Below are 23,998 nucleotides of genomic sequence, written 5' to 3'. Positions count from 1 at the left end.
GACTGTGGAAATATATTGAATAAAAACAAAGAAATGTTTTGGATAGAACATAATTTTTGGTTTAAATATAAACTTATTTAACATAATTACATTAAAAAATTTTCTGCATTATTACAACAATATGGGAAATATTTATTTTTTAAACATGATATTCATGGACAAAAAGAAACATAAGAATTTGAAATGATAAGTATGTTAATACATTATTTAATAAATGCTTTTAAGTCATGATAAAATATAACTTTTCAGTTATTTATTTTTTATTTCATAATTAAATAATTACATGGTATTGGCTCATAAAAACAATCAGTCCATGCAATAGGTGATGTCCATTGATTGCTTTCATCTGATACTGCTAAGCCAAAGTTATACTGAAGAGAATTATTTATGGCAATGTTCATGTAGTATTGGTGCTTAGGTACACGTATCCAAGAAATAGGACCCTGTCAGAGGAATACAAAATATAAAGTTGAATATGATTTCAATGGTATCTTGTAACATTTGGTTAAATTAATATTAAGAAAGTATATTTATTTGGAATAAAGTGATAAGTTTCATTTAAACTTAAATGTTAGCTATACAAGAAGTTATTCTATACCTGGTATCTATAGTTTTCAGCAGTGTTCTCCCAAAAGACAACAAAATTTAACAATTCATTATTGTGTGTAGATTGCCAAACAATTTGAACTGATGTACTGTTAGTGAGCTCCACAGATAATGACAATTTTGTTTCCAAAGGTACTGCAGAAAGAGTCATTAATATAGAAGACTGTGTTGCAATGTCAATGTACATTTAAGATAAAAATAAGCTTAAAAAATTTACCTTGAAATTGGTAAGGAGCAATGGACAAAATAGTTGGATTCTCTGAGGGCCCAGCATTGTTTACTGCAAACAGTCTTACAGTAGCAGGTGATGAACAGGAGACTCTCAATGTAATTTTATAGTTTCCCCTGGGAACTGACTTTGTAACATCTTGATATTTCACTAGATATTGCTTTATTTCACCATTTTGATGTTTCTTGTTTAAATCCTTCAAATCAAGTTTGCAGAAAATTAAATAGGTTCAACTATTTTTGAGGCATGATATTGTTTTAGGATATTAAAAATAAACAAATAATTTATATACCACATTTCAACATTTTCTTACTCTCCAATAGAGTGTTACATTTCTTTGACCATCTTGCTCATTACATTCCTCAGTGATGTAGCTGCCATTTACTGCTTCAGGTCCAGTCAATGGAGCTTGAACAAAAACAAAAGTTTGAAATCTACAAGTCAAAATATAAGAAAAAAAATTGTTCTAGTGAATTTATCAAACTTTTGTTCATAAGTAGCACTTAGTACTTCTTAGCTAAATACTTGAACAGGATGGCAGAAAGGGAGGACTGAGTTCAAACTCAGAACCATTGTGACAAGAGCACAGGACTAGGCAACCATCAGTAAATGTCTACCTACATCTATTCTTCACTTTGTTTTTAACTTTTATAGATAAAAATAATTCAAATTAAAGTGTTTTTTTTAAAGAACAATGGTTTACATTTAAAGCTGCTATAGTCAAAGAGCATAGCATTTCAAGATTATTTTAATATATTTAAATAATGGGATATAACATTATGTAATGGTTATTGGTAATGCGCACACACACTTTTGCCAGGGTATGCTCTGACTGGAAAACCTGGAGTAATATCCTGGGCAGACACGGAATTGGTTACTGCAATAGCAATGGTGCATTGTTACTAGAAATGTGCACAGTCCACAAGCTGACAATAACAAATACCCTTTTCCAGCTACCTCGCAGAAAAAAGACATCATGGATGCATCCCAGGTCCAAGCATCAAATAGACTTCATCATTGTCAGACAGTCTGATAGACAAGACGTCAAAGTCACCAAAGCTTTATGCGAAGTTGACTGTTGGACTGATCATCGCCTAATCTTATCTAAGTTAAAAATAAGCATCAAACCACCTAGACGGCCCCAAGAATGCAAGCATGCAAAGCGCCTAGATGTTGGTAAGCTCACTGACCCAGATATCAAGCAAGAGCTCATCAATAAACTAGACAGTGAAATTAAAACCCTGCGCATGAACAAGGATGTGGAAAACAGCTGGAATAAATTAAGGGATTCTGTGTATTCTTTGGCTAGCAGCGTTCTCGGTCAGCCAAAACGCAAGCACCAAGATTGGTTTGACGAAAACAATGTGCAAATTGAACAGCTTTCAACACACAAGCAACATTGCTTTAAGGCCTTTCTAGGTAATCCAGCTTGCCCCCAAAGCAGAGAATGCTACACTAGTGCCAAAGGAGAGGTCCAGCGAAATCTGAGGCTCATGAAGGAGTCATGGTATAACAAAAAAGCAGAAGAAATCCAGTCTATGCTGACAGTAAAAATGCAAAAATGTTTTTCAGCTCAAAGCTTTTTATGGTCCTCAGCAAAATGGCTCATCCCCCATATTCAATGCTGATGGAAACAAACTTCTCACAGACAAGGAGGATATACTTGTTCGCTGGGCTGAACACTTCAGTACCATCCTTAACTGTCCATCAAGCATTAGCGCCGAAACCATCGCACGCCTGGAACAAGTCCCAATAAACCGTTCACTCGCTGACCCTCCCCAGCTAAATGAACTAATGCCTGCAATATCTAACCTCTCAACTGGTAAGGCACCGGGACTAGACTCCATCCCTGCTAAAATATACTCAATTGGAAGTTCAGAGCTAACAGCAAAACTAACAGAAATCTACCAGAAAGTATCGGAGTTGGCATACGATATTGCACCGATGCAAGTTTATTCAATGCTCAGAGACTCAAGGCAAGGACCAAGGTAAACTACGACTGCATCAGAGACGTGCTATTCGCAGATGACTGTGCCCTTAATGCCGCAAACGAAGAAGACCTTCAAAAGAGCCTGTCCATCTTCGCTAATTTGCAAAAATTTTGGCCTCACCATAAATGTTAAAAAGACAGAAGTGCTGCACCAAACTCCTCCAAATAAATCTGTCTCAGAGCCAGACATTGTCATAGATGGCCAGAAATTAGCAAACGTCAAAAAGTTTGTCTATTTGGGAAGCACCATATCAGCAAATGCCAACCTAGATGATGAGGTTGACTTCCGTGTTGCTCGTGCCAGTGCTGCTTTTGGCAGACTTCAAGAACAAGTGTTACAATGGAGAGGACTCAGCATATCCACAAAACTGAAAGTCTGCAGTGCTATATGCTATACTCCTCACTCCTATATGCATCAGAGTCCTGGACCCTATATTCCTGTAACACCAAAAAGCTACGCTGTCTAAGGAGTATCCATACGGTGCATTGGTCCGCCCACATACCAGACACAGAAATCTTAAGGCTGTCCAACATGTACAGTATCAACGCGACAGTAAAGGGATCCCAACTTCGATGGGCAGGACATGTAGTTCGCATGCCAGACAAACGCCTTCCCAAACGACTTCTGTATGGGGAGTTGTGTGCAGGAGACCAATACTAGTGCTACAAAGGCACTCTCAAGAGCTCCTTCAAGGAATGCGATATCGACATTCACGGCTGGGAGGCACTAGCTCTCGATCGCTCCTCATAGCGTGAAGCTGTGAGTCTCAAGATGTGAAGCAAGAAGAGTGGCCAGGGTGAAGGAGCGCCGAACCAACAGAAAGCTGAGAGAAGAAGCAGGCCTATCTGCAACTGACCTAACCCACCCATGCCACGTATGCGGCCGGCTTTTTAAAGCGAGGATTGGACTTTACAGTCACCATCGAGTCCATAGGAAATGAAAAATGTGCTCATCTTCGACTACGTAGAAGAAGCTATATTGATAACGCACACACACTTTTGTAATTTAACTTTTGTTTACCTTTTTCTGGTGTGGTATAAGTAACAATACTGCCATCACTCAAATATTTAGACTGACTTTTCACTGAAAAGTTGTAAGTAGTGAATGGTTGCAGATCTTCACAAATCTTCCAAAACGTTTGTGACACATTTGTAGCGACAGCCTATTAGAAGATTGAAAGAGAATTTGAACTCTAAAATTAATAGGCACTTTAATTAACAACAGAAAACTACAATTAAGAAAAACCATAATTTATTCTATAGAATGTTTACAACATATATATTTTAATTATTTTCAGTGTCATTTGAACTGAAGTAATGTGGGCAGCTTGTAATTAAATTTGAGGTACTGTAGTGTGGACCACTTATTCAATCTAATGTAATGTTGACTGTCATTTCATCTAATGTAATGTTGGTTGGTTGTAAAGCTACTGACATTCAAGTCTTTATCATAATGTCAGTCATAATGTCAATCAAGACTTTCAAGACTTGTAGGCCATTGCCACTGATTACTTGCAAGGGGAAGGGTTTACACTGCGACCAGACTGCATTGGGTCACATCCACCCAAGTGACGCCACTCAGTAGTCCAGCAATGTTTTACAACAGCCATTCCTATTAAAAGTAAGACATTTCTGGATTGCATAAATGTGCTTTTATGTCTTGTCAAAGCAAATGGGAACCACTCACTCTCACCTTTAAACCACTCACTCTCACTTTTAAAGGTAACACTAAACTTATAGAAATGTGGTCTTTAAAATTGGAATAAGTTGTAAATGCATACAAGAATATATACTTCCTTTGTCTTTCTTTTCAAATTGATAAAAAGTTGATCATACAAGTTTATTTCAAAACTATGCACTAGTCAATGATCTGCAAGATACATTCATTTTAATCTTATTCTATGTTACTGTTAGATTATTCTCATGTGCAGCACAATTTCCCAATGTAAAATCAGGATCTGAATTAAGGTTTCTCTATTTTTGCCTCTAATGATATCTTCATTATTACTACTAAGTATATCTCCAATATTGGTCTAGGTGTTTCTTTATTATTGCATGTAGATGTTTCTATATTATCATCGCTAAGTGTTACTCTATTGTTGCCTTTAGATGTTTCCCCATTAATGCATCTAAGATTCTAGGTGTTTTTCCATTATTGCCTATAGGTGTTTCTCCATTATTACATCAGGGCTTTCTTCATTATTGTCTCAAGGTTCATTTTTATATAATTTTTGTTTCTTTTCAGGTATGTTTTGGTTGAGTTGTAAAGAACTTGCTTTCATAACAGAGACGTTTTGGGTTCAAATCTCAATGAAGACTGGGATTTTGAATTTTAGGATTTTTAAGGATGCCCCTGAGTCCACCCAACTGTAATAGATACCCAACATAAATGGAGGAAAATGAATGCTGTTGGTCATTGTATTGGCAACATGGCACCCTCATTAGCCATCTGCTATAGAAACAGATAACCTTTACATCATTTGACATAAATCACAAGGCCTGAAAGGGGTACTTTACTTTTTTATTTTTTTGGGTTAGAGTTAGGAATTCAATAGTCCCTTTTAATTTCAAATAGCCAGATAAGTCTTCAAGCTGTCAAATATATTAGTGAGATGATTAAATATCCTGTGAATCAAAATATCACATCACTGCCAACATGTTACATACTGTATATTTTATGACTAACTCTATCTTATTGTGCAGAAAAATTGGTAAATATTACTGATTAAGGAAAAAAAGTAATGTTATTTAATGCAAAATAAAAGGGATAAGGTAGTAAGCCATTAATAGACAAGCAAGAGAGAGTATAGTTTAGTTTTACTGAGGCCTTATGTTTGATGAAGAATACAAAGGACAAAGATGGTGTTAATAAACAAATCCAACAAATTTCAAATGTTGCTACTTTATCTGGCTTTTTGTTGTGAGAAATACTAACTTATATTAATACTTACCTTCCAATTATTATCCCCTGGGCCTTGATAAAAGATGTGAAACTTACTGAATCTGTCCACTTTATTTTGAGTCCATGTGATGTTATAGCAATCTGTTTTGTCCAGCACATTTACCTTTACATTTTGTGGAGCTGATAGTTTGACTGTAACAAAATGTTTTCTTCATGAAGGTTTATTTGTTTACTGTTGTTGTTGTGGGTCAAATTATTTTTGCAAAACATTTTAAACAAAAAATGAGATATAAGTTTAAGATATATAAAAGAATATGCTGCATTTAGTTAATGAGGTGCGAAAATTAAGATTCATGGGAATTTAACCCCTCACAATATCAAAGCTATTGATATATTAAAATTCTGCATAATATACCATATCACTTAGATGATAGAAACATAAATAAAATGATATAAAACCTTCATTTAAAGGTATAAACTCAAAGACTGTGGTAGCGCTATCTCCGGGCCATCTGTTGGTCACATTGATCTGAAGAATGTGCTTCTTATTCCTTTCAACATTGCCCCAACGGCATCCATTGAATGTTAGGTCAGAACAAGAGGAAGATTTATTTCTGAGAACAGAAAAAAACAACATTTAGATTTTAAGCAGATTTTGAAGCAAATATTTAATAAATGAAAAACTGTCATGGAATCCCCATATTGATGAAACTATAAAAAAATCAAACAAAGCATTAGGGTTTATTAGAAGAAATTTCTATAAATCAAATAAGAACATAAAAACTAAAATGTCATTTAACCTTGGTTAGGCCAATAATAGAATATGCATCCTCTGTTTGGGACCCCTCAACTCAAGAAAACATTAAGAAACTGGAACAGACACAAAATAGAGCAGTGAGATTCATAACAAATGAATATTCACATTTGACTAGAGTAACACCTTTACTAAAATCACTAAATTTAGAAAGCCTTCAGGATAGAAGATTTAAAAGTAAAGTAGCAATTATACATAAAACACTGAACCATAATCTTCAAATACAAAAACAAAATTTAATAAAATACTCAGAAAGACACAAAGATAAATGCACATTCCTCGTTCCATATGCTTGGACAAATTTGTACAAAAGCTCCTTCTTCCCTAGTGTTATTAGAGCATGGAAAACCAGTGACTTGGCAGAGTTTAAGTCATTGGTTAAATTGCATGACTAAATGCATGACACAGAGGACGTAATCATCTTCTTTTTTTGAAGTAACATCTGTATCATATAAGATAAGAAGAATAATTTGAAGATATAATTGTGAACCAATAAGACCAAAAATGTTAGCCTATGAACAAAAGATCTAAGTGATATCAACAATAATGCCTTATTCTAATGGTGTGTTATTGTTTTAAATACCTACATGATGTCAACAATAACTAATGTACAACTGATTGTAACATTATTCAATTCTCTGTTATATGGTACTGGGTGATGCCAATAACACTCAACATACTCATCCAAGTAGAGAAGAGTACAAGTCACATTGGTCACTTTGTGTGGTTTATCTTTAAGAAACCAAAAGTATACAATTTTATATTTTAGACTATAAATCTACTATCTTGGGCTATCTGCAATAGTCTTATGCTGATAGAAATGCATATTCAATGTAGTCTTAAAAATCTACAATATATAGAAGTCTTTACACATTTAGCATTTATTTGGGATGATCATAAACTTTTTTAGGAGTCAAAACTTTATTTTATAACCAGTGTATATAAATAATTATGCATTTAATTTAAGAGCTTTTACCTTGATTAGGTTGAAAGAAAAAAATATAAATATAATTTTTCTATAGATCTAGGCTCGCTGCATCAATTAGGCCTAGTATAATAATTATTATTAAGTTTTAGTCCTTTTTAAAATTATTTTAAAACTTCCAAAAATATGGACTCTGTAAATTTATGTGGGGGGGGGGGGGGGGGGAAGGGGCTACTTATTTTTTTCTTTTCTTTTTTTAAAAAAGAAAATAATAATAAATTAATTATCACTTTAAAAAAGGAATTAAACATTTCACATTATAGAGACAAAACATTTTAATAAAATGTCTAAAAAGTCTCAAATGGTAAAAACAAATATTTTTATGGGCACTAAAACAATATAAGAGCATGTCTTGAAGATTTAAAACAAAAATCTTTTTTCTTTCTTCCTGATTAATCTAGATCTATATACACAAATATAACATGTTAGCTTTTTAAAAAGCAAGTCAGTTATCAACAAAGTCAAACCGAAGCTGTTTAAGTTATTCGACTTCAATTTGAGCAAAGTGTACCAACATTGCATTCGAATGTCTTTGGATATGCCAACTAGAAAGTCTGCGGACTCGCCCACCAAACACTTTTTGTCACATTGTTCAACGTAACAGTAGAATACAGCCTTCCCAGTCTTTGTGACATTAGTGATGACTAACTGTGATGTGATATTGCTGGATATGTGTGTTTCTGATCCATCATATACACATACATTGCCAGCTGGCTGAAATGTAGAATAATGACACTATTAATGAGACAATATAAATGTCTAGCTCAAAGAAGTTCATCTTAACATTTAGTTCAGTTACTGAATCTTCTTTTAAAAAATACACTTTTTGTTTACGTTTTATTTAAAAAAAAAAAAAAAAAGAAATGGAAGATAGTGAATAATGTGCATTGAGTGTGAGGCATGTGATTTGACTTTGAAAAGTCATTCAGCTTATAACAACTAAAGCCCCAGAACCAAATGATAGATATGAAAGAACTACATGTAGATGCTGCTAATAAATTGAAGAAGACAGAAGATAGAAAGCCAGTCAAAAGCTCACAAGAAAAAATGGCAAAGAATCCTGTAACAAGTATCATTAGAGATTGCAGATCTTGTGGTAGATCTCATGGAAAATACGATTGCCCAGCTTTCGCACAGACATGCCCAAAATTTAAAAAGAGAAATCATTTCGCTGCAAAATGTCGTTCGAAACACTTCACGGCTGTTGATTTACTGGAAGATGAAAGTCAAGCAAGCCAAGTAAATGAGTTGTGGTCTGAGGTAATTGGTACTGACAACAATGTCAAAGTTCGGATGGTTGATGTCAATATTATGGGGAAAATAGTCAAAATGAAGACTGACACATGAGCACAAGCTAATGTGATATCAGAGTCAACGTGGAACACTTTAGAAACTGATAGTCAGTTAAAGCACTCAAATACTACCCAACGAGCATTAGGTGATGAATCATTAAAGTCGACGATGTGTAAGTCAGATAAAATATATATGTGATCAAGAAAGAAATAAACCCAGTTTTAGGTATGAATACATCTATTGCTTTAAAACTAATTGAAGCAAAAGAAAACGTCGAAGTACATGATGTCATGCGACAGAATGAAGTTCCACGAGAGTTGATGCAGAGAAATCAACTAACAACAACTTATACGTCAGGTTCTCAATTGCATGAAGATGATAAACTATTACGTGGCCAAGAGCAATCGAGATCAGATGATGATATGCTTATGACAACTCAAAGCGCAAACAGAAAAATTTCCAGGAAGTGATCAGAATATAAAAGAAATTCGTTGCAAAACTGAATCTGATGTTAAACTGAAGTTATTGAGCAATTATGTCAGAAAAGGATGGCCAAAGTTAAAAAATCAAGTGCATGAAGCAGTAAATGTGCAGTGGTCATTTAAAGACAGTATTCATGAAGAGAATGGAATATTGTTTTATAAGAATAGAATTATAATTCCTTCAAGTATGAGAAATGGAATTCTCGATAAGTTGTATACAGGTCATTTTGGTCTTGAGAAAGCCACATCGAAGGCAAGACAGAGTGTGTTTTGGCCAGGATTGTCCAAAGATATTTTTTCGACAACATAGAAATGCTCAACATAAACAACGTTCAAAAGAAATAATGTGAAGGAAAAATTGCTACCTCATGCTGTACAAGACAGACCATGGAAAAAGGTTGCGACAAATTTGTTTGAATGGCGGAACAATGACTACTTGCTAGTTGTGGACTATTTCTCCAAATATCCTGAAATAAAACGACTGGAGAACAAAACAGCAGAATGTGTTATCAGGGCATTGAAAGGTATTTTTGCTAGACTTGGCATACCAGAAGAAATAGTGAGCGACAATATGCCATTCAACAGCTATCAATATAGAAAGTTTGCTTCTGAATGGGGTTTCATTAAAAGGAAAGATGTGCTAATATGTTTGTATTGCGTCATTGTTTGTTGTGAATGTTTTGTGAGAAAGTAGGAAGTGGCGTAATTAAAAAAGATAGTTCTATGTCTACGTGTATAAAAACAAAGTCTCTGTGATTATTATTGTTATTATTAATTAATGTGTATAGTAATTTATATTAATTATCTGTGACAAATTAACACCTATTTCTGCCCTAGCGACGACTTGTCAGATTTTAAGTCATTGATTAACATGCAGGACTAGATTGACCTAGTTCGTAATCATATTCTTTTTTGAATTAATGTCTGTATTTTATAAGATAAGATAGCGATGTAGTGGAGTCAGTAGTTCTAGAACAGGAGCTAAAGAGATGTCATAGTTGTCTTAAAACTGGCGTGTGGACCTGCTGTGAGACATGGTTGCCTGAATAGTGGACAGGCTGGAAAGATTAGGCCTAATATAATATAAATAGTATTAATCATCATCATCATCAAACTCCATTTGAGTGAGGGCTTGAGAGGCTCAAATACTCTCTTGCAAAAGCCCTGGACAGAAACTCTGTTGTCTTGCGTAGTGCATAAATGTCGCCATACAGGTCGAGAATTTTTGGTTTCCCAGACCTGTCGAGATGGAGATCAGCAAGTCTGGGGCAGTCAAACAGAATATGAGGCGCGGTTTCCTCTTCTTTCCCGCAGCGGGGGCACCATGAATCAAAATTTGGCCATAGCCGCGACAAATATGAGCCAACAGGACAATGGTCTGTCCTGCACTGTACTATAATAGCTTGCTCAGGCCTGGACAGCCTCCACCACGGGGAAGTGCGGTCAGGGCGCCTCATGCGCTCCCAGACTCCACGGGCTTTTTGGGACTTGTCCCAGCACTCAAACCACTTTTCCATTTCTGTTTTTTGTATTATAGCCAGGGCTTGATGAAAGCTTACAGCTTGTTCAGTGGGTGGAATTTGCCCTCCCTGGTGGGCCAAAGAGTCTGCAATTGTGTTGCCAGTCACACCTATGTGACTCGGTACCCACTGCATTATTACAGGGGTGCCATAGCGTTCTTTAATGTTATGTGAAGCCATAATGACAGTGTTGATATTGGGGGGCCATGGTCCGGGGCTTTGCAAAGCCTGTAGTACAGATTTTGAGTCAGTGACCACAACAATCTGTGCTGCCCTCAAATGTCTGGGGTCGTTGGGCGACACCAAGGGGGAAGGGGATGAAAGCGTTGAATGTTTTGTCGGTTGGTGGAGAGGCCAGCTTCATCAGATAGTCTGGATACGTCTTCTGCATCTCCATCCACTAGTTTTCTAGCTGGGAGGTATTCATCCAGCCTTTTAATAATAGTATTAATAGAATCAAACTATCTGTGTGTTTATGTTAACTGTAAACGTCTCACATCTTTCATTGTTGTTAAACATCATTCTTTTCTTTTTCCTCACGGAGTTCCCCCCCCCCCCCCACATTGTAATTTTTTTGGAGTCTTATTAGCTTACACTTTTTTTTTTTTGGGTACAGATGTAACTTCTTGTTGGACTTTTAAGATATTCAAGTAGCAAGATTATTTTTCACAGATTAGGTAAAGACGTTTTGGAAATTACTAATAAATTCGATTCCAAAAGATAAGTACCTTAGAGGGATCAGTCCATTTAAAACATATATGACTTGCATTCAATCCTTTCCCAGTAAACTTTGCTGACAACGTGCAGTTGATGTTCAGTGTGTCTCCAAAATAGACATAGGAAATATTGGACATTGTTGTATATCTTGCTTTGAAAAAAAATCAAATTTGAAAGTTTATTTGCAAATTAAAAATCAAATCATGTCCAAAATGACACGACTAGATGTGGCCTATGTAGTTTATAGCAAGTAGGCTCATAATTTTGTAACTTGTACTGAACTAGATGTGTATAGGTATAGGTCTGTAGGAGTCTGTACTTACTTCTATCCAAATTGTTTGACTTCATGAAATCCGTAAAACTGTATTTCAAAGAAGGGAAACAGCTCAATTTTGAGAGTAACACAAAATACAGTAGCACAATCGTAAACATCCAGGACCACCTCATAGCTAAATGTGTTTCTCTAAAACTAAACTCAGTAAGAATCTGCAGAAAAATAATGTTTCAGCTAGTTTGCATATAATCAAATATAATGACTATGTGTATATATCGTCCGGCACATTAGGTACGCCCATGCCTCACATGGTTTTAGCAATACCAAGAATCACAAAGCTTAGATTTCGTTCTTAAAAATGATTATAAGCCAATGATTAATTTATTTTGAATAAAGGAAAACAGCACTTTTCCTGATTATCAAACATTATTCCCTCTTTGAAAACAAACTCTTCATTAGCCGATGGAACTAGCCCGTGATTAGCCATGTGTTGATATGGCGCGAAAAGGTGCGTGAGTTCAATAGAATAAAGTAGCGACTTCCGCCTAGCGCAAGATAATGAGATGTTCACTGATTGTTTTAAAAAATTGTATCATAGGCCAACTAAACATGGTGTCGGTGGTGTACGAAACATAAGGCAACCGTAATATAGACGACAGATGACGGTTAATTGTTTACAATCAGATCACATTTATAGACAACTGATAAACATACTCTTAAGGTTGAGAGCAGTAAAAAAAAAGTATGCACTATGAAACAGAAAGTCATTCAATGTGACACCTGTGGTGAATGGTACCACACATCATGTCTTCATATGAATACACCTGTGTGGCTGCGTATCATGCCTTAGGCAACAAAGACGCATTGTGGCACTGTTAACCGAGTGGGTTACCTCAGTTTACATCAGGACTGTTAGACTCCTTTAATGCAGACACTTCTAACCCATACAGCATCCTAAACAGCATTTCAAACCAAACTTACCAACCGCTAGCCAGATCCACTCCTGTTAAATTTGCTAAAACTAATACAACACCCTCATTAAATAAACCTACTAAAGAATTAATACCAAAATACCTTAAAACACCAACCATAGATAAACACCAAAACCTTAAGGACATAAAATGAGCTTTTCGTAGAAACTTTACCCAATCTAATTTTAGATCAAATCATTAAAAAACCAACTAGATTAAACAATACATTAGATCTCTTCATAACCAAGAGACCTAGATTAGTAGTAGATTATGATATTATCATTGGTCCATGATATCTTTAAAATACACAGATAAAAGCAGTAGCCAATATAAAACCCAATATCGTTAGGAAAACTTAGGTTAGTGCCCAGAAGCAGAGAACAAGATATAATAGAAACACACATATATATATTATACAGTTTGTCCATCGGGTTTCGATGATGACTACTTTTGCCATCCAGGGGACTGAGGGCTTTGCATTGGGGTTTTGTGCCTCCTCATGTGGCCCGCAATGTTCGGCTGCACATACTTATATGTATTATCTTCCATGTTCATAAGCTCTCATCTAGTAGAGTGGTTACCGTGCTGGCTTGAGATGTATGAGAAGGCTTGAGACATACGTTCCAATTCAGGTCATTCCCCAAATTTTTTTATTTTTATAAATGCCTTTTTATGTTACTCTAGAGCTATTATTAATTGAATGACATGATTGATCCAAACTATTTGATACAAGTACCGGCTTAATGTAAGCTTTTTTTTTTTTTTAATTCTTTTCTTTTTCATGGTTTGACGTTTTGTCCCCCGTTTAGTTTTTTTCTGACAGGGTAATTTTAGGCATAAGCGAATCTATTGACCGACCAGGGCCCCTACTCCCATAGAGGCCAACCATAGTTGTTGTTTTTCTTAACTTTATAAATAGTTTCAAAGCATTAAGTGACATAACAGGCAGAAAGGTGTGGAGAGGACTGATCAACTCCTCACTTCCTGGGCTCTCATAACTAGGGCCTATACAAACCTACGGGATGCTCTTAGACGGGGGTGGGGGGATTTGATTAATAGGCCTACATCTAGATGCTGTCTTTGTCGTAGTTGCTTCTTTGAGTTAGCTCGTGTAGTAATCAATGCAAGGGCGTTTGTTCCTTTAAGTGAGCCAAGTTACGCAGGCAGTATTTGGGCACTGCACTACTGTGGCAATGGCGGACTAGAGTACTAAGGCGTCATATAAACACAAGATGCGGAGTGGCTGTCTTATTAGTTTCTATTAATTATAAAGATATAAAGATGTTATTTATTAAATAGTACCATGTATATTTATGAGCTCTATTTATGAGTATAGTGCTATATTTAGAAACATTTCTCAATGTAAATAATTATGTTTCATTATTAAATGTTCAGTTGTTAATCTCACCAAGGTTGTTCATTATTCAGTCACAGCTGAATTAACTGGTCAGGATATAGAAAATATATTTTAGTGGAGAGGTTCCTTCAGCCTGCGGTCAAACAAATTGTACACCTAGGAGTATGGCCTACACTAAAAAAAGGGAGGGGTAGGTTTCCAAGATATATTTACTTTGGGTGAGGCAGGGCAGGGTTCTTAGAAATACCGTATATGCAGTTCTTAGAAATACCGTATATGCAGTTCTTAGAAATACCGTATATGCAGTTCTTAGAAATACCGTATATGCAGTTCTTAGAAATACCGTATATGCAGTTCTTAGAAATACCTTTTTACAAAGAAGGCGCAGTAGGCTTACGTGAATTGACACTGCTGAAACGCTTATAACTATTATAAGTAGAATAAGTGAGTTTTTTTTTTAAATATTAAACAGTATTCAATTAATATTATTTTCCTCAGAATTGTTTATTCAAAGAAAAACAATTGTATATTTGAATAAGTCTCAGGGTGATATGGCTTGGCTTTGGGAAAGAGCGGGATGGGGGAGTTGAAACAAATCGAACTGATTTTTTTTTCTTTGGTGTTGACAGGCCTTATTCTCAGCTTGATCCTAACTGTAGTCAAACCAGACCTAATGGAATCAAATAAGACGTTGTTAGATAGTGCGATATTTATTGGAACTAGGGTCAACATTAGCCCACAACAACTGCTGGAGCAATTCTGTCAACTATTTTAGGCTTGTAACTACTTGTAAGGATGCAGTCTAAAAGAGTTCAAATGACGTGCTATTGTAAGTGTTTTGTTTGCTCCTGTATGCTACTCGCCCAACGTCCACGCAATCACTAGGCAATATACTCTGTGTTTACATTCTATACACCTCATGGTGTAGGCCTACCTTAATACTGCAACACCGCTGTGGTGTTTACATTCTATACACATCATGGTGTAGGCCTACCTCTGCAACACCGCTGTGGTGTTTACATTCTATACACCTCATGGTGTAGGCCTACCTCTGCAACACCGCTGTGGTGTTTACATTCTATACACCTCATGGTGTAGGCCTACCTTAATACTGCAACACCGCTGTGGTGTTTACATTCTATACACCTCATGGTGTAGGCCTACCTCTGCAACACCGCTGTGGTGTTTACATTCTATGCACCTCATGGTGTAGGCCTACCTCTGCAACACCGCTGTGGTGTTTACATTCTATACACCTCATGGTGTAGGCCTACCTTAATACTGCAACACCGCTGTGGTGTTTACATTCTATACACCTCATGGTGTAGGCCTACCTTAATACTGGTAACCAGTTTGCAACCAAAATCAATATTGATAAACGAGCAATCAATAAAACTGCAAGCATTTGAAAAAAAAAATTAGCCTATGCATTGAGGCTGAAAACAAATGCATTTGATTTCTCATATTTATTGTAACCATAGACATGGATAAATATAGACTGGCCGAAGGAAATAACTTCATGTAACTTGAAAACATGTATATCTATTGTTGTTGGATTTCCGAATTATGAAAAAATTCATGATCTTTATTCTTAGAGATTAAACAAAACACATAGACATAAATAAATATAGACTGGCCGAAGGAAGTAACTTCATGTAACTTGAAAACATGTATATCTATTGTATTCGGATTTCCGAATTATGAAAAAATTCATGATCTTTATTCTTAGAGATTAAACAAAACACATAGACATAAATAAATATAGACTGGTCGATGGAAGTAACTTCATGTAACTTGAAAACATGTATATCTATTGTATTCGGATTTCCGAATTATGAAAAATTGCATAATCTTCATTCTTAGAGATTAAACGAAACTACACTGCCTCCTTATTTATAATATATGTAATACTTATATAGGTGTGTGGCTGAAATAGATATGAATACTTATCTTTTAGACTGCTCATAAATGCTGTATAATAAAGTACACAAAATTGCAAGTCACAAATTTTCGTTTCATAAAACTCTTTAATCGGCCAGTCTATATTTATTTATGTCTATGATTGTAACTATCAGGGGAGTAGGTTATCTAAAAAGCACAAAATGTATATTTTTAATCGAAAAAAATACTTTAAAGCATATCTGATAGTAGATCCGGTAGATCTATATTGGGGGAATATTTCGGTTAATAATATGAGACGGCAAAAAAAAAAAAAAATAAATAAATAAAAGGAGGCAGGCGTATTTCTGTATTTCCCCAACAAAATTAATATTGCCAGTCAAAATAACAAGAAACAGATAAACAACATGTTCAGATCGATGGCGGTGTTGCCATGGAGAAAGTGCGTGGTCTAGACAATGTCCTAAAAATCTATATTTAGATAACGTTGTTGTTGATGATGAAAGTATAAGACTGCTGATCAATTGTGATCGTATTGAAATGAAGTCATGGCTCGCTATAGTAAATGTACTCTCCATTCTCACTACGACTAATATCAGTGCTACATGTTCAATCTACCGTGCGATTTGATTCAATTTTGTGTTTAAGTGGGTATATATATTACGCATAGCCATACATATATAAAATTGTATAGATCTATAATCTATATAGGTCTGAGGTCTTACCTTAGTTTTTGCTTTTTATTGAGGTGCCCAGATTTTATCTTAAGAACTGATGACTGGGGCAGATACAGCACAATACGTTCTCACAGACATTATGGGTCGATGGGTCCAACACACGTGGAGTAACGTGAGCTGGCACTGTTTTTACGTTTGAAAGTTGCTTTGTGCTGCTTGTACAACTTCAGGGGGTGCGGCGGGGTATTCTCAATTAAACATAAAACATAGCAATAGCTTTGTTCGAATTTCATAACAAGGCTTATATCATGTTATATCATTGCTGTCAACTTAACCTTAATTCTCTTCCTTAAAGCCAAATCCAGAAAGTAGAAAGTAAAGACTGAATGAGTAACATTAAAAACTAAAATTACAGCAGTTGGCTATCTCGTTTTCGTAAGAGTACTAAGAGTGTGTGTGTACTAGATCTGTGATGAGGGAGAAGGCGCGTGATCTGATCTGACTATTTGAACATTATCTTATATTAGATTCTCTCGATACTGTGTGATTCTGTGGTTTTGGGAAAAAAGGTGTGTGTGTGGGGGGGGGGAGTCCCGTGATTAGATAAGAAAATGAGTTCGTTTGAATGTCTCCCTCACAAATATTCGTTACAACTTTTGAATCAAGCTAATTGAAAATACGATATGGATAAAGAGGTTGTTTATGTAATTAGGCCTAATTTAACCTGTGATTCTTAGCCTAAGTTGTCTACCTATTGTTTCATTTTAATGCCCCCCTCTTATACTATATATTTTCTGTCGTAATTTTGTCGTATATCTATTAAGTGACCAGGTCAATTTTAAATCCTTACCGAATTGTTTGACAATAGGTTGAGAAATATATTCAATTACAAGATCACGATGATGAACTGTCTCTATGGTTTTGTCCCTAGGCCTACCATACTCATGTCTTCTATACGTTGGGTCAGTTTGCCTACCTGCTGGATATCTTAAACCCTCTGCAGGTACCTACAATCAGAAAAAAAATTAACAATGTAACTTGAAGCAGGGACTATCAAGAATTGCCGCCACATGATATATCAGCACACAACAACACACGCGCGCTGTGCGGATTATTTATAGTCGCTTGTACAAAGTATAATCAATGGCGCAGTCTGCTTCATGATATATGACGAAATGGCGGCAGCGCGGCTGTAGAGCACGCGAGACATCCAACGGCAAGTGTGCTAGGGGAGAAATGATGAAAATAAAACTCTACAAACACACACATAAAGAGAGAGAGAGGTGAAACAATGTTTAGATTAATGAAAGAACTGAGTACAAGAGACTGAAATGAGTTTGGGGTTAATCCTTCTCTATTGGAACACTAAACAATGAAATGAGCTACCTGGCTTTTGAGTCCTCGAGCTCTATCGTTGCACTAAAGTTGAACCAGCTTGAAGACCCTGCTACTATCACTACGACTTGTCTAGTACTGTAAACTACTATCGCAACAGTTTCTTTTGCTGAATCTAGAGTGAGACCAATACCACAAAATAATAATAATAATAATAATTTTATTTATAAAGCGCTGTTAACAAACACAATGTAGGCTCAAGGCGCTGTAACAACATTACAAACAAAAACACGAGAGCTAAAATGACAGTTAATCTAAAAAAGTTTTAAACAGATAGGTCTTAATGTTCTTCTTAAAAGTGGTGTAGCATGTTGTCTGTCTGAGATCAATGGGGAGTGAGTTCCAAACCTTTGGACCGTGAACTGAAAAAGCACGCAGACCGTAGCTTTTGAGGGAGAAACGTGGCACTACTAAAAGCGTTGAGTCCAATGAGCGCAGGGCTCTTTGGGGGACATATGGAGTAATCAGTTCGCTAAGGTACAAGGGCATCTCGTTGTTATATATACACTGATGACAAAGTGTGGCGACCTTGTAATCGATTCTCGCTTTCACGGGAAGCCAATGGAGCGTGCGCAAGAGCGTAGTAGCAGAATCTTGTCTAGTTTTTTAAGGACTATTCGAGCGGCGTTGTTCTGTATACGATGCAGCTTGGCTATTTTGTCATCAGGTATACCTGCTAGCACGGCGTTGCAGTAGTCAAGGCGGGAGAGTATGAATGCCACAGCTAGCGTTTTTGTAGACTCTGTTGTTAAATATGGTTGGATCTGGCCTAATCTGTGCAGCTGCAGATAAAGACCTTTGCAGAGCTGACTTATGTGTGGGTCGAAAGATAGTGTTGAGTCGAAGAAAACTCCAAGATTCCGCACTACGTGGACAAAAGGAACATGGCAGTTCGTGATAAAGAGAGAATCTGTGCTTTCAACTTTTGAGACATTGTTCCTAGTGCCAATCTTAAGTTATTTCTGTCTTGTCTTCGTTCATCTTGAGTTTATTTTCAACCATCCAATCGCTCACCCTTGCAACGGTACTACTGATTTTCTCTGCCAGATGCGACACCTCTGAGGGTACTGATGAATCGTATAACTGAGTCATCGGCAAAGAAATGGTAGGGGCCTATAAGATGCTGGTTGGCCGTATGACACCGCTGAGTGGATATGAGTACATAGTGAACAGTACTGGGCCTAGAACTGATCCTTGGGGTACTCCGTACTTCAAAAGTAAGCTTGTTGATTCCGTCCCGCTAACAACGACACTTTGGGTGCGTTCCGTCAGGTAGGATCCAAGCCACTTTAGGACGACTCCTGCTAAACCAAAAGTTGCAGAGAATCTGGCCATCATAATTTCATGGTCTAGCGTATCAAAGGCTGCGGACAAGTCCAGCATGGAAAGAATTGATATGTGGCCTTTGTCGGAATTGTGAAGTAAGTCGTTTAGTACCCTGACCACTGCTGTCTCTGTGCTACGGCACTTCCTATATGCAGATTGAAATTCTTCCAGAAGACAGTACTGTTCAAGATGAGAAAGAATTTGCGCTAACACGATGCGCTCCAGAAGCTTTGACAGGAAGGGAAGATTTGATACCGGACGATAGTTTCCTTCGATCTTTAAGTCTTTAATGAAATTGATGGATGTCAACAAATGTTATGGGTTTTCCCAGAAACTTCGGTTGGAAATGAAAGAAATACTGCTAATAATGAAAGGAAAAATAAAAATAAAAAAAAAAGGGAAGTTACCGACAGAATTGATGTTCTAAGTAGAGCAAAACTAAAAAAAATAAATATTGTTTTCTTACTTTGTGTGTGTGTGATGGGGGGAGGGGTAAAAGATTTAGTAAGAGGTTGTCAAGGTAATATGTAGGGTCGTCTTGTACACAATTTGTATCAAAGAAAAGTTAGTTTAACATTTCAACCCATTCATTAATATGTCAACCTAAGATTGATTTTCACTGAGTATTACATAACCTTAGATAAATATTTTTCTAAACTTCATTACGATATATTTTTAAATTATTGCTGAACAAATCACCACGTAGCGTCACGTGACTAGTACACTTAATAATCAAATTATTTGTAATTTTTTTAAGACAAAAGTTGTGATAGTTCCAGTCACCAGTTAATTAATTTTCTTGGAATCTAAAAAAAAAAAAAAGATTAGTTATCTTTTTGTAGGAGGTCTAATCTTTTTTCTTGACGCAATGGTCACGTGATCTACTTCATTCATTTCGTGTCATTTTGAGAATATCTCAATCATTTCATGAACTATCTTTCTGTATCACATCTCATGGACATTGCAACACACACACAATCACTCACATGTTACGTATATATCTACACTAGTCGGATATGACCCGCGGCCTGCAGATTTTTATTAGGATATTACTGATCTAGTGGATTAAACTTCGATCTATGTCTAACATGGAGAATGTTCCCTTCACATTTTTTTTAGATTTTGTCATAAAAATAAAAGTTGTGTGAAAATGGGTTTACCCGTTTAGCTGACATATTCATATTATATATAAAATAACGTAAAAACAAGTTTATCCGATTAGTTAAAAAATTTTGTTTTTTAAATAGAGATAAATTTATTGTTTCTTTTTATTTTCAAGGCCTTCCAGTTGTGGAAGGGACATTAAACATAGGCCTACAATACTGGAAAACCAGTGACTTGGCAGAATTTAAGCCATTGGTTAATATGCATGACTAAATGCATGACGCGTAGGACGTAATCATCTTCTTTTTTGAAGTGACGTCTGTATTATATAAGATAAGAAAAGAAACATTTATGCCAATTTTTAGCAAGATTGGTCAAACGATTTTGATTTCCTTGCGGGACATCCATACATACGTCTTACTTTCTGCTTTATATATTAGATTGCCCCCCCCCCATCTCTCTCTCTTTCAAATTATACATACATATATATATATATATATGTGTGTGTGTGTGTGAGTAATAAAACCATGTTATAAACGTAATGTAGGCTCAAGGCGCTGTGATATACAAACATAAACACGAGAGTTAAAATGACAAACCAATACAAAAAAAAAGTTTTGAACAGATAGGTTTGAATGTTCTCCTTGAATATAGAGGATCATGTTGGTTGTCTGAGATCGATGGGGAAAGAGTTCTAAACCTTTGGTCTATGCATATGAAATAGCTAGCTTTTTTGAGGACTACGTTGATAAGTATAGTCGTAGCACGTCTAATCTGCAAAGACGCAGAGAGGGGCCCTTGAAGAGATGTGTGTGAGTCAAAAGGCGGAGTGGAGTGTAAGAAAACTCCAACATTGGACAAAATTAAGGAACCTAGCAGTTTGTGATAAGTGAATCTGTACTCTCTATACTTTTGTTGTTTTGGGCGCCAATTTTAAATCCTCTTGAGTTTATTTTGAACTATCCAGATGCACACACTTTCAACCGTTCTGATTTGTGTTGCCAGGTAAGACAACTTTTGGAGAGCTGATCAATTGTACAGCTGTGAGACATCGGCAAAGAAGTGATTTAAAATACCGGTTGGCCGTATTTAAAAAGAGAATGCAAATAAGAATGAAATATCATTTATTTATTAATTTTTCAAATCGTTAATTTTATAACTACTATAAAAAAAATTGTCGTTGTCATGACTTTCTTTTATTTCTTTTGACTAAACCTTTTTTAAGTTATTGTGTATTAGGGACTACTATTTTTTGGTTTCATTGTAAATTTAGTTTTGATTTTTATAATAATATTAGGCTATTATGGCTGAATTCATAAAAAAATTAAATTAAGCTAGTGTGAGCAGTGTGCCTACTGCAGTCTAACAATATTAGTAATGTCAAGCTTTAAGTTATACAAAGAAAGGTGAAGGTCTTTTCTAGTGGCTACATTCAATCTATTTCTTTGCTTACGCGTTACGTTTTTTTTTTTGCAGCCCTAACTCCAATTGAACAATTTTGTAGGTTGAGGGGAAAACTCAAACTAATTCCATTTTCGACCACAGTTTTGGAATGTTGCAGGAACATTCAAAAGTGCAGCCATATCTCTATTGTGCCACCTATGTCAACATTCTTTTTTACTGAAGACATCATTTTGTAAATCTTTTTTTTCTGCAACTCAATTAGAACGTTAGTAACAGATTTTTTTTTAAATTGTCATTTATATTTTAATTTTTAAATTTAATACATCCTAGAAGCGAATCGTCATTTCTTCATAGAGCATTGTTAGATGAATAGACATCGATGTCCTTAGGCAGTAATTCATCAACAAACAAGTTATGTGAGATTGTAAAATCCATTAGAAAAGATTTAATATCGTAATAAAAAAAATAAGTCAATTTTTTCTTTACAGTCGGAGGTTGGTTTCATTCATTTGCGTTTGATGCTTACCATGAAAAACAAATATTTTTAGCATTATAAGTCATCGCTAACCGACGAATCTGTTTCTCCACAAATTCACGTTGCTCATCGTTGGTTTCACAAAACTATTAAAAGATTAGCTCATTTTCGGCAAGGGTTTGTAATTTATTGACAACTAGTCGACCCATGACGTAGCATATGCCGCTATTTTCCAGGGCCGGCCTTAGGCCACTGCAACCTATGCGACCGCAGTGGACCCCACACCTATTAAACCATTTCATAACTTTTAACAGATTTCCCGCGGCCTCCTGATTTACCAGGAGCTCCTGGAAATCTCCTGAGATTGCAAAATATATGAAAAAGTCCTGGCAATCTTCGGAAATTATTAAAATCTTTTGAAAACTCATACAAATCTCCTGAAATATATAGACAAAATTGTCATTATTCAATAAGGAAAATGCCAATATACGCGCGATAAAAAAAAACAGCATTATGCAATACCCGTAATTGTGGAATCTGGTGAAAGAAGCTTATCGCGTCTCAAACTAATGAAGAATTACTTGAGGTCAACAATTCTCGTAGACAGATTGAAAAATTTGGTAATCCTTGCTACTGAGCGTGATTAATGTAGGAAATATAATTTTTATGATATACGCTACACGCATTCTGTACGTAGTAAAGAATGAATAAAATACGAATTTATTTAAATACAAACTCTTAATTTTCACTTACGTAATTATCCGTATCCCTACCCAAACTTAGCCCCGCAAAATCCATTTCCCATAGGGCCTTACAATGTTTAAGTCCGGCCTTACTATTTAGTGACATTGTGAATACAGAGTAGATTACTTGTTCTCCCCCAATCTTTTTAACAAGATATTGCCTGTGTATCACAACTCACAAGGTGAAAAGTAGATCTCATTTGAAAATGTCATTCAAAGTAGAACATTGGAATACTTTTTATCTGGAGGCAATTCTATCAAACTGATGGAGAAATACGTATCTGTAGATTAGCAAGTTTTCCTCACGACCGACTTTGTCAATGCTTATAGTGTTGAAAAAAAAGGTTAAGAAATCTATTTGAATGCTAGCTTTTGCCTTTTTTTAAAAAATAATAATAAATTAAAATGCGTAGATAAACTTAACTATAATCTAAATAGCGTATTACTTATTCTGTTTATCAAATCATAAACATTGACACCCGCATGAACTTACGACAAAAGATACCCCCCCCCCCCCCCAAGCATTACAACAAAGTAAGAATTAAAACATAGAAAAAGGGGATTCCCCAACTCAATATCAAACTTTGGTTTCTGTTCTTAAATTTGAAGCAATCTAACAATAAGTTGACTATATTTTGTTTGCCAGCGTTAGTTTCGAAACATTTTTAAAAAATTATTTTTAGTTTCTTCATTCATCTTTATGTTCCATTAGCTTGTCAAAGGATGCCGATAAATCCTGCAAAAAATCAAAATACCAAAAAGTTTTAACTGGAAAGTTACTAATCAAAAAAGGGTAAAAACTACAATCCTATTTAAGGATACAATAGTATTAGAA

The 23,998-nt window shown here is 35.7% G+C and overlaps 1 protein-coding gene across 5 annotated transcripts in view; it reads right to left on the bottom strand.

Moving 5' to 3' along the window:
* Positions 1 to 17,852, bottom strand: part of LOC106065499 (uncharacterized) — a 28,613-nt gene extending 10,761 nt beyond the window's left edge. For 2 of the 5 annotated variants that reach the window (XM_056028790.1, XM_056028794.1), the window contains exons 1-12: positions 16,765 to 17,852; positions 11,862 to 12,024; positions 11,550 to 11,689; positions 8,042 to 8,240; positions 7,129 to 7,273; positions 6,187 to 6,341; positions 5,777 to 5,919; positions 3,847 to 3,988; positions 1,149 to 1,243; positions 824 to 1,031; positions 599 to 741; positions 284 to 443 (exon numbers count right to left, since the gene is read on the bottom strand). In XM_056028790.1, coding sequence (XP_055884765.1) covers positions 284 to 443; positions 599 to 741; positions 824 to 1,031; positions 1,149 to 1,243; positions 3,847 to 3,988; positions 5,777 to 5,919; positions 6,187 to 6,341; positions 7,129 to 7,273; positions 8,042 to 8,240; positions 11,550 to 11,689; positions 11,862 to 11,985 — 1,654 coding nt within the window. In that variant the 5' untranslated portion in view covers positions 11,986 to 12,024; positions 16,765 to 17,852. Of the gene's footprint in view, positions 1 to 283; positions 444 to 598; positions 742 to 823; positions 1,032 to 1,148; positions 1,244 to 3,846; positions 3,989 to 5,776; positions 5,920 to 6,186; positions 6,342 to 7,128; positions 7,274 to 8,041; positions 8,241 to 11,549; positions 11,690 to 11,861; positions 14,638 to 16,764 lie in introns of those variants that run through there. The other 3 variants (XM_056028791.1, XM_056028792.1, XM_056028793.1) reach the window with 3 other exon arrangements.
* Between the last annotated feature and the right edge of the window lie 6,146 nt (positions 17,853 to 23,998).

This window comes from Biomphalaria glabrata, chromosome 5 (assembly GCF_947242115.1).
Source record: "Biomphalaria glabrata chromosome 5, xgBioGlab47.1, whole genome shotgun sequence".
NCBI lineage: Eukaryota > Metazoa > Mollusca > Gastropoda > Planorbidae > Biomphalaria > Biomphalaria glabrata.
Note: the sequence above shows the minus strand (reverse complement) of the source record. Positions and strands in the feature narration are given on the sequence as shown.